The sequence below is a fragment of the Macrobrachium nipponense genome, chromosome 19 (genome assembly GCF_015104395.2).
Source record: "Macrobrachium nipponense isolate FS-2020 chromosome 19, ASM1510439v2, whole genome shotgun sequence".
NCBI lineage: Eukaryota > Metazoa > Arthropoda > Malacostraca > Decapoda > Palaemonidae > Macrobrachium > Macrobrachium nipponense.
Genome location: NC_061088.1, coordinates 3,089,078 through 3,101,152, shown reverse-complemented (window position 1 = coordinate 3,101,152; position 12,075 = coordinate 3,089,078). Strand labels below are relative to the sequence as shown.

General features: G+C 36.8%; 1 protein-coding gene across 4 annotated transcripts in view; it reads right to left on the bottom strand.

Moving 5' to 3' along the window:
• The window catches only part of LOC135213700 (protein starmaker-like), a 60,672-nt gene extending 53,834 nt beyond the window's left edge, over positions 1 to 6,838 (bottom strand). The window contains exon 1 of one of the 4 annotated variants that reach the window (XM_064247819.1): positions 5,913 to 6,838. In XM_064247819.1, coding sequence (XP_064103889.1) covers positions 5,913 to 6,013 — 101 coding nt within the window. In that variant the 5' untranslated portion in view covers positions 6,014 to 6,838. The remainder of the gene's footprint in view (positions 1 to 5,912) is intronic. The other 3 variants (XM_064247812.1, XM_064247825.1, XM_064247802.1) reach the window with 3 other exon arrangements.
• Between the last annotated feature and the right edge of the window lie 5,237 nt (positions 6,839 to 12,075).

Below are 12,075 nucleotides of genomic sequence, written 5' to 3'. Positions count from 1 at the left end.
AGAAGGACGGGTGGCGGTGGAGGTGGGGGGGGGAGAGAGTAGGTGGCGCTTTTTACTCCTGTGTTCGTATCCATTTCTGGATAATGGAGTTTTTGTCTCTTGGTAAAAGGACAAGTGTCGTTATTCTTTACGATTAGTGATTCACGATACCCTTATAAATAACGGCACTGGGTGTAATGCACCATAGCAAAATCTCATTCTGATACTTGTGTTCATTACAGAAATAGGTATTGCCCAAAAACATGCTTGCACTGTCTCTGAAACCCATAGTAGGTATGCTGCTTAGTTGTCAATCAAGTTTTTTGTAATCAAGTATTTTTCTCAATCAAAACATATGCCCCTCAATGCTACTTTCCTCTTTTAACGACTTTCTGGTCATTGCAAATTCGGCCCCATAATTTCTTATGGTGCGAAAACAGACAGAGGCCCAGGGACCGAAAACGATTGCGTCACACTAGGGTAAAAAATCACGGACGACCAACCCCCATCACGCTGGACAAGTCTTATTCACTCGATATTTAATTGGTGAAACCGGAATACAATTACAACTCTAAGCATACCATTCAAAAGATTGAAGTTTCGTCAACATAATGTGATATATGAAAGCCCCATACGAACTAAAATAAGCATGTGACGATCTTCGTAAAATATGTTTTCAAGGCAGTTTTGAAATACAAAATGGCGGCTACCGTGTGGATGGAAGGGTCTGTTCACGGACTATCCACCATCTTTCCCAGCACTCATTTGAACAATGTTAGCGTATATATGCAACGTTTATTGATCTTACTCAAGATTGCAGTTGTAATCAGCACAATAAAATACCATTTTGTTGCCTATATTAGTGAAAGTATGAAATTTTTTATTCCCGGGGTCATGGTTTGAACTGAATTCATTTTTACCTTGTAATCGGTGGTTTTTATTCTTACTGCCATCACGACTGAAACTCCACAGTGCTTATTTGATTGTTATTATACACATTTTGGTCTCAATTCACTCCACATTGCACTTTAAACAAGTTGCTGTTCCTGGTTCCTAAGCGCGCGCCACAAACACAGTTACGAACAGCAGACGACAACACTGCAAAGTTTTATTCCGTATATTGTTTACTTTCCTCGTTATTTAGTTCAACTTTACTTTGTTATTTAAAAATGTTAATTTAATTCATGTCTATTATCCCTTTTTTGCAACCAAATTACCCCGAAAAATTACAGATATTTCCAAAGTAGGGTAAAACACCACGGAAGGCCAACCCTCACCACGGTGGACGGGTCTTATTCACTCGATATTTAATTGGTGAAACAAGAATACAATTGCAATTCTAACCATACCATTTAAAAGATTGAAGTTTCGTCAACATAATGTGATATATGAAAGCCCCATACGAACTAAAATAAGCATGTGAGCTCTTCGTAAAATATGTTTTCAAGGCAGTTTTGAAATCCAATATGGTGGCTACGTTTTGCATGGAAGGTTCTGATCAGTGATGGCCACCATCTTTCCCCCGCCTTCCCAGCACTCATTTGAACAATGTTAGCGTATATATGTAACGTTTATTGATCTTACTCAAGATTGCAGTTGTAATCAGCACAATAAAACAACATTTTGTTGCCTATATTAGTGAAAGTATGAAACTTGTTATTCCCGGGGTTATGGTTTGAACTGAATTCATTCTTACCTTGTAATCGGCGGTTTTTATCCTTACTGCCATCACAACTGAAACTCCACAGTGCTTATTTGATTGTTATTATACACATTTTGGTCTCAGTTCACTCCACATTGCACTTTAAACCCGTTACTGTTGCTGGTTCCTAAGCGCGCGCGCCACAAACACAGTTACGAACAGCAGACGACGAAACTGCAAAGTTTTATTCCCTAAATTGTTTACTTTACTCGTTATTTAGTTTAAATTTACTTTGTTATTTAAACATTTTAATTTAATTCATGTATATTATCCTTTTTTTGCAACCAAATTACCCCGAAAAATTACAGATATTTCTAAAGTAGATACAATCAAATGTTTCTAACGTTTTCGTACATCTGGCTGCCGAAAACCATAGAGGAACGACCATGGATAAGTGCATAGAGGAATGACTACGGAGAAGTGAATTATATACATTTTTTTTTTTTCGCTTTTTTGTTTTTGCTAGCACTTTTAATAGATTTCAGTCTATATTAGTATTTTGAATTTCTTTTAATAACCGTATGCCAGAAATAAATGTAACCTTTAATGTTTGCATGCTAAGAATGGCAAAATCATCGTTGCCACATTAGTGGAGGCTTCACACATACGCTGTTTCATTATTATAAACAGTTTCCATGAATTCTATTTGTCATAGTAATGCAATAATGATAAAATTGCTTTAATAATTATGTATATATACTTCCAATACATAGCCTAATTTCACCAATTTCAACGTTTTGTGTGTAGTCTTATACCCACTTTGGAGGGTCAACACATACCGAATGGCAACAGAGAGAGAGAGAGAGAGAGAGAGAGAGATGAGAGAGAGGAAGAGAGACGAGAGAGAGAGAGAGAGAGAGAGAAAGAAGGCGAAGCAAGGAACGAAGGAAAGGGGTGGCGGTGGAGGGGGGGGAGAGGGTAGGTGGAGCTTTATACACGTGTTCGTATCCATTTCTGCATAATGGAGTTTTTGTCTCTTGGTACAAGGGCAAGTGTCGTTATTCTTTACGATTAGTGATTCACGATACACTTATAAATTACGGCACTGGGTGTAATGCACTATACAAAATCTCGTTCTGATACGAGTGTTCGTTACAGAAATAGGTATTGCCCAAAAACGTGTTTGCACTGTCTCTGAAACCCATAGTAGGTATGCTGCTTAGTTGTCAATCAGTTTTTTGTAATCAAGTATTTTTTACAAAAAAGCTATTGAATAAATCTGTATTTTTCTCAATCAACACATATGCCCCTCAATGCTAACTTTCCTCTTTTAACGACTTTCTGATCATTGCAAATTCGGCCCCATAATTTCTTATGGTGCGAAAACAGAGGCGCATCGACCAAAAACGATTGCGTCACACTACGGCGATAATCCGGCAGTAAAACATCTTAATATATCCAAAAGGTAAATAATGAAGATATATATGCGCATTACGATTATACCAATTACATGAAGAGCTGATAATCTGCATGAATAACTGGTAAACTGTTCTGCAAGAAAGTTGAGTAAAGCAATTATTTACAATAGGTACGAAAGTCAAGATGTCATGACGTCATAATACAGGACTTGAAAAAACGTTCGAATTCAAAAAATAATTACTTAAATTTGAGTCAGAATCGAGTTACTTTTTCAATAACGAATATTTTCAAATTAATCATCATAAATATGTAAAATATTGATGTTTTACTATTTATTTAAAAAATTATCGAAGTGCACGCTTCGTCGTCGTCTTCTACAAACAGTTGTTTTACTCGGAGTTGGAGGAAAAGTTTCTTCGTTTGTTGTGATAATCGTGCCCCAGCGTCTGTGGGCACAAGTGGTGTGCGGATTTATCACAGGAAATGGTTAGTTTATTGACACAAGCGACTCCGTAAACATCAAGATGGCGTCAATCTTCTAAATACCTCGAGTTGTAAGTAAAAATGTTGAACGCGTTTTGGTGAGATTTGCACTACGTTTGAGACCGTTTCCAGAACCCTCTGTTTAAATCTTAAAATTTGGCCTTAATTTCTAACTTTGAACAAGTCGCGACTGATGCCCATCTCCGGTGTCAGGACGCGTTATAATGTACTTTTTCGGAGGGTGGCAAGCGTTGAATGTAGGTGGCCTGTTTGGCCTGCCGTGGTGTTTTACCCTAGATACAATCCAATGTTTCTAACCTTGTCGTACATCTGGCTGCCGAAAACCATAGAGGAACAGACTACGGATAAGTGGATTATAATTGTTTTTTTTTTTTTTATTGCTAGCATTTTTCATTGATCTAAGTCTTTATTAGTATTTTGATTTTCTTTAATAACTGAATGCCAGAAATAAATGTAACCTTTAATGTTTGCATGCTAAGAATGGCAAAATCATCGCTGCCACATTAGTAGAGCTTAACACATACGCCGATGCATTATTATAAGCTGTTTCCCTGAATTCTAGTTGTCATAGTAATGCAATAATGATAAAATTGCTTTAATATTTATGTCTATATATACTTTCAATACATAGCCTAATTTCACCAATTTCCACATTTTGTGTAAGTCTTATACCCAGTTTGGAGGGTGAAAACATACCAATTGGAGAGAGAGAGAGAGAGAGAGAGGAGAGAGGAAGAGAAGAGAAAGGAGGCGAAGGAAGGAAGAACAGGGGTGGCGGTGTAGGGGGGAGGAGGGTAGGTGGAGCTTTATACGCGTGTTCGTATCCATTTCTGGATAATGGAGTATTTGTCTCTTGGTACAAAGACAAGTGTCGTTATTCTTTACGATTAGTGATTCATGATACACTTATAAATTACGGCACTGGGTGTAATGCACTACAGCAAAATCTCGTTCTATAGCAAAATCTCGTTCTGATACAAGTGTTCGTTACAGAAATATTGCCAAAAAACGTGCTTGCACTGTCTCTGAAACCCATAGTAGGTATTCTGCTTACTTTTCAATAAAGTTTTTTGTAATCAAGTATTTCTTACAAGCTAGCTATGGTATAAATTTGTATTTTTCTCAATCAAAACATATGCCCCTCAATGCCAACTTTCCTCTTTTAACGACTTTCTGGTCGTTGCAAATTCAGCCCCATTAATTTCTTATGGTGCGAAAACAGACAGAGGCCCAGGGACCGAAAGTGATTGCGTCACACTACGGCAGTAATCCGGCAGTAAAACATCTTCATATATCCAAAAAGTAAATAATAAAGATATATATGCGCATTACGATTATAACAATTACATGCAGAGCTGATAATCTGCATGAATAACTGGTAAACTGTTCTGCAAGAAAGTTGAGTATAGCAATTATGTACAATAGGTACAAAAGTCAAGATGTCGTGATGTCATAAAACAGGACTTAAAAGAACGTTCTAATTCAGAAAAATAATTACTTAAATTTGAGTCAGAATCGAATTATTTTTTCAATAACGAATATTTTCAAATTAATCATCATAAATATGTAAAATATTGATGTTTTACTATTTATTTAAAAAATTATCTAAGTGCACGCTTCGTCGTCGTCTTCTACCAAAACAATTTACTTAAAAACGTCCTGGTAAGGACCGTGTTCCGATTGTTGTGATGAAAGGGCCCCAGCGTCTGTGGGGTACAAGTGGTGTGCGGATTTATCACAGGAAATGAGAAGTTCGTTGACACAAGCGACTCCGTAAACATCAAGATGGCGTTAATCTTCTATAAAAATGAAGCGTAAGTAAAAATTTCGAAAGCGTTTTGGCGAGATTTCCACTGCCGTGGACACCCTTTTCACTACCCTCTGTTTAAATCTTAAAATTTGGCCTTAATTTCTAACTTTGAAGAAAATACTTACTTCGAAAGGAGAGTAGAGGTCTTCAGCTCTACCTATTTCTCACCAACAAGTCGCGACTGATGCCCATCTCCGGTGTCAGGACGCGTTATAATGTACTTTTTCGGAGGGTGGCATGCATTGATCGTCGTTGGCTTGCTCCAGGCCATACGGTGTTTTACCCTAGCTACTATAGTAGGATGAAATGGGCCCCCTTTCAAACCTATTCTATGATAGTTTGAAATAGGATACTACTCACCCTCGAGCCTATTTGACGATAGTTTAAGCTCAACATTAAAGTGCAACGAGTTAAATACAACTAGCCTAATTTTACCAACCTTGGGCCTATCACGATACACAAATTGCTTAGGTGTACGTTGCACTTAGCTTCAAGATCTTATTGTAATAATTCAGTCAACATGAATAATTTACGATAAATCAAGGGCAATATGCTTACCGATGCACAAGAGAGCGTAAAGGTTGAATGTCACAGATGAAATCGCTCGAAATACTGGGACCCAAACAGACGTAGTCTATGTGTACCATACGTATAAACATCCGATGATCCGTGCTGTCACCGAGCCAGTTTCTAACAGCCTTCGTACCGCTAATATAAAAGCTATTATACGAAATTTTTAATCCATACTTTAATCTAATAAAATTATTTTATTGGAATATTAAAGTATTTTTAACAAAAATGTTATATCAACGAGGAGTTACATGGACTTATAATAAGATATTTCAGCAACGAATGGCGTCCGGGTTGTAGCACGTTTAGGGCGGTTAACGTACACTTTGTTTATATCGAAGGAACGTCCCGACGAGTGTCGATCGTGTTTGGCGAAACGTGAGCAATAGGCAACAATTACATTACGGGAATGAATATAGTAATAGACACTTTCTTTTGTTGATTGCCATAAGTGTCCTCATATAGGTTAATGTTATCGTCTTGGCTATTATGGCTTGATAAGCTATCTTCTGAGGTCAAATCTCGTCGTCATGCAGCTTGAGTGAAACGGTCAAGTTATGGGTTTGGCTATGTTGAACAAATATTGATGTACATTTTGCCATATCTTGCCATTTGCAACAAATAAAATATTGCATGTTGCACGTTACTTTGGCGACAACCATTTCCCATCTCAAGGAGGGGGCAATCTATTTGCCAAAATGGGCTGGCAAAGGCGGGGCTATGCCTATGTAAGGGACTTTAATTCTTCATTCAGTGACTAAAGGCCACGTAAACTAAGATTTCTGGGTAGACTAGAGGGCGAATTGAGCCTGAAACGCGAAAGGGAACACAAACCAAACTGAGGTTAGAATCAAAGTGAAACAAATAGTACGCAGAAACACAGTAAACAAAAATAACGAAAGCAAATAACAGCTGTTCACGATCGAAATTTGCTAGTACCTACTACCCCCAAGCGAAATCACAATCCCGTTTGACTGAATTTGACGTATTATCTAATCAGTTGTACGTGTACGGTGAGCGTACCTAAGCCCTCTGGAGTTTGGCGTTACACAAGGTGCTGACAGAGAATGCATGGTGCATGCCTGACTGAATTGGTATTGCTTAAAGTATTTTTGAGGTTAGTAGTATAGGAATGGGGGTATTTACTGCAAAGTGCTTACGCCCTTGATACTGTTTTACCATACAAAGAACCTACTGTAGATATCACCAAGATATATACGTAGAATAAGGGAGATAACACAACTAGTTTCCCAGAAGGTTCAACACTTCATCCGTCGTCCGTCCAAGTAGTAGTTACCTACTCTTGTCGGTATTAATTTTTTGCTATTTCCAATTTTTACACTTTTTAATTTGCTTCGTAATTTTAGTGAAGTTCTTAAATTGTCCACCTTGCCTTTGTCAGTCATAATAAGCCAACTGGTAATGTCCTCAGCCTTATCGCCTCGTCTGTTTTATCTTGTTTTCGCTCAGATTAAAGTGGACCAGTCGGCAGTTATCAGCTATATCCAATTTAATAAATATCATTCTTCTGTCTCCTTTCGGTGCTTATAATCAGGGACGGATCCAGAAATTTTTTGTTGGGGGGGGGGGGGGAATCTTGCTATCCCATGAGTAAATGCTAGAGGTTAAGTTACATGGCATCGATTTAGTAACATTTTTATAATAACTTTTACATCATTAAATTAAATTAAATCACAGTCACAGCTTTTAGGCTGCTTTCATAAGCAACTTAATTTCCTGAAAAATGTTACTGACTGGCTAGTAGGCTATAGCCTACACTACTACATCATACTACAGGCAATCATTGCCGCAATAAAATTCAGGGATATAGAGCTACGAGATGAAAAAAAAGTTGATTTCTTAATAGTACCTAATGTTTAGACATTTATCATTGTAACTTTGAGGCTTCACCGTTTTATTGCGAAAAACAGAAGCATAATAGAATAAATATTATAATAGAAATAATACATTTTAAATTTTCCTTCAGACACATGTATATTTTGAATTACACCTCTACATCATTTCTTGGAATATTGTGAGAATAAGGAAATGGATCATCAACAATTACATAGGAGCATGTGCCCTACAAATAGATCCATTTAATTATGGTTTTGTTACATAAATGTTTTAATGTAATATTATTTCTTATGTAATTTTGTACTACTTTGTACTTCAGTTGAATCAATTCAAAATATTTTGCAATAAAAACAGATATGAATCAATTACTTAGAACTTAACTGAATTACTCTTTCAATATTTCTACAAGGCAAAATCAATTTTTCTTTTTTTGCCATGAGCAAATTTATTAATTATTTGATCAATGTCGTTATCAACGTCAGGGTGAATATACAGAAGTGCTAGTCCAGTTAGTCTTTCATCAGTCATTCTGTTTCTTAAATAATTCATTAAAATTTTCATAGCACTAAAAGGATCTTTCAGCAGTGCAAGTTGTAACTGGAACTGTGCATAATATCAACAAGAGATTCTTGATATAGTTAAATCGTCCTGGAATAATGTCAAGTGCCTCTAAAGGGAAACTTGGGATGTCTGATTTAGGAAGACCAGAGCAAAATTCTTTCCAGTCAAAATATTCATTTCTAACTTCTTCTTCATCAGAAATTGCAAGTAAATCAGCATAAAATTTTGCAGAATCCTGAATATCCTCCCAATTACTATCCTTTATTTCTGATGGTATAAGTGCAGTCATTTTTTGTACTAGAAGACTGTGGCCAGTAAACCGTGTTTCTAATGATTCGATCACAGAATCTATGAATGGAAACCAGATAGATCTCTTAAAGTATTCATCAGCATTTTCTGCTGGTACATTACTGCGATGTCCTTGCCTTGATGCAATGCGAAGGAGTCTTATTTCAGCATCTACAGACCTTGCCAAACCTTCTCCAATCGAATACGGTCCATAGCACTCGTCATGCCATTCATCTACTTCTGAGCGCCATGATTTCAAGGTGTTTTTTACGTGGGTAACACCTTCAAGGGGATTAACTAAATCTTTGTTGACAGTTTGTAGACCCCGTGGGAGAGGTAAGGTAAGGCACATGACTTTTTTTGCACAGCACAGGGAGACAATTAATGAGGAGTCAGTAAGGGCATGAAGAAGAGACCTGGCTTTGTCAACAGTTTTACGATCTGGCAGCTGCAAAATCTCTTCAAGAGAGCTCACAATGATAGCATAATTATTTTGAAATACTACCAATGCTTCATGTCTCTCAATCAATCGAGTTTCACAAAAGGTTTGAAGTTTCAGGGAAGTGCTACCTGCTTCGGTAAGATGGCGCCCCAAAATCTCCCTTCTCTTTATTGAATCATGAAATTGAATGTTTCCTTTACTATTCCAAGCATGTTTCTAATTTCAGAAACAGAGCAACAAGAGTTTAAAACTAAATTTAGACTGTGGCAGCTACAATTTACATAAACAGTTGTAGGTGCTGCTTTCTGAACACGAGCATTCAAATCTGCTTAGCAATACCAGTACCAGATAAGTCATGAGCAGCTCCAAACTGTAAGAATAAGAATTCTTCTTTGATAATATGTACTTCATTTTCTTCTTAATACATATCGAACACATATGCACAATTGCTCTTGGTGAGAGGAGTCTGTCGTTTCACCAGCAATAACAGAAAAAATATTTGCTGCACTTCATCTCACTGATTATTTTTTCTAAGAGTTTCCCCACACATATATTTATCAGCTCATTTTGGATGTTTTTTTTTTCGTATATAAAAGTAGCATTTTTTCCTGTTGTTTTTAGATGCTCTTCCAACTTCGTGTCTCCAGCATCCACTCTAAAAGCTAACAAAGCTTTAAAATTTCCATCAGCTTTTGCCAGTGGTGCTGCAAAAATTTGTCCTATCTTCTTGTCCACGTTGGCCTACGTAGGCTATGCCAAGTCTGGGCACACAAGATAGCAGTCTTAATGATGGGGGTTAGTCGTTCCCGAGATTCCTTGACATTCTTTATTCTTTGCATGTTGTTTATCAACAGCCACCTGAACAGTAGTCTGAGTTCTCAAGGAATGTAAAAATCCATCTGCTAAGCAGTTTGCTGTTTTATGGTATTCAATTTTTAGATGCTCAGTTAAATAGCCATTACTACCCGACAAATTGGTATATTTTGACAAAGGTTTATCGACTAAGATATCCTAAGCTTGTAAACTTTCCTCTTCTGTTTTCAGCTGTCACACCTGCAAACAATGCACATGGGGCATAAATAACCCCTTGCAATGTTGGTGAATATTTAAAATTCCCATACTTTTCTCCAGTGATGTGTTGAATACCAAGGTAAACTTTCTGTGGCCTTTTTCCTTCTTTAGTTGTATTTGGAAAGTTGAAATTTTTTGGAGGCATCCAGTGACTTTTGAGAAGAGTTTCCTTGTCGACATCAGTAATAGTATTCACCATATTTAAACTTCTCATAACATTCTCATACACAATGGCAGTATCATGTTTAGTATGTGAAGGATTTTGATGCTCAGGTATTTCTTTATCACTAGAAGTAGCTCCTTGCGTAACATCATGCTGATGAGCAGATTTTGCCAAATCCTCCTCAGTTTGTGGGATAACTTTTTCCGTCTTGCTTATTTCAGAGGTGTCTTCAGCCTCTACTTCCATATTTGAAGTAGGGTCATTGGTCTCAGAAGTGTCTGACCTTGATACTGTTGATTTTTGTTTAAAAAAATCAGTAATAAATTTAGGTCTTTTTGACATTTTTTTTTTCTGAAAAAAAGGCAAATGACTTGAATTATGATTTGAAACGAGGAGCTGACATGAATATTATCCTCATAGAATATCTAAAGAAAAATTCTCCAATATTACGTGCTCATCTACCCACCACTATGTGTTAACAGAAGTTGGTTAGCTAATCAGAAGAACAAAAAGTAGTCCAGTCAGAACTCTTTACACTATATCTGAAAATTGGAATATAGAATCTGTTATAATTTAACTGGAGGAAATAAGAAAAAGACCCCACCACAGGTGGTCCACGAACCACAGCAATCCACCGAGAAAATTAGCCGGAACTAATGAAAAGGGAAAAGGTATCATGCAATCTACGCCTCCACCAAATATGGCACTTTTATCATAATTTACACTATTTTTCAGTTAACACCCGCCCTATTATACGGTAGCCCATATCCTTAGAGGTTATATAAGTCTCCCCAGCAAGTCAAACTGACTGACAAGGAGTAGGGACGTAGGGTACTCAATTTTTACAATCTGAGTACAATTGGAGTTGTGGAAAATATACTATACTCTGTTTTTTTCCATCTGTCCATCTGCCTGTGGTGTTTTTGTATGGTAACACTGCGTCCCGGGCTTTAAATAGTTACGGTATGTGCAAGTTTTAGGTAAGTAAAAGGATATCTGGGTGTACATGTGTTTCAATATTTTACTGTATGCGAAGTACACCGTTAGTATTCGAAATAGGATATTATTATTATTGTTGAATGTAAGCTGAATGTAACTACCTAAAGCCCGGGACGCAGTGTTACCATACGGAAACACCACAGGCGGATGGACAGATGGAAAAAAACAGTTTTTATAGTAATGCTCAATTTTCTCTTGCTGCACCAGTGAAGCAAAATCGTGCTCAGAAAGTCTCTGTGGGCTAATCATTTGGAAACATTTAAATAATGTTAAAAACATTTGCTTGGTTTTGTTTTCAGTTGTGCAAACTGTTAATTACATCACTGGCATTTCAAAGGTTTGATAGTCACTGTATGATCACCCTTAATCACAAATAGGCTTACTGCTATTCATGATTCACTGTAATTTCATCGCAGTAATTACATCGTGGTAATTTCATAGCATGGTAATTACATCTCATACATTTTCATCGCATTGTAATTACATCGTAATATATCACATCGTCAGTGATTTCATCGTAAGGTTTCTTTCACTGAAAGCTAAGTAAAACGCACAAGGCAAATAAATAAATGAACAATAAAATATGATGCACTTGTTTTCCTGTTAAACGTTCCTTGTATTACTGTCATAGTTGTTGATGGGGATCAAAGTATTTAACTCTTTGCAAGTAGCCTGTTTGTTGACTTTTCCAACATACGTAATTTCATCATCTTGATTTATTATAAAGATTTTTACTTGTTTTTATGCTTTTCATGATTGTCTTTTTTTAA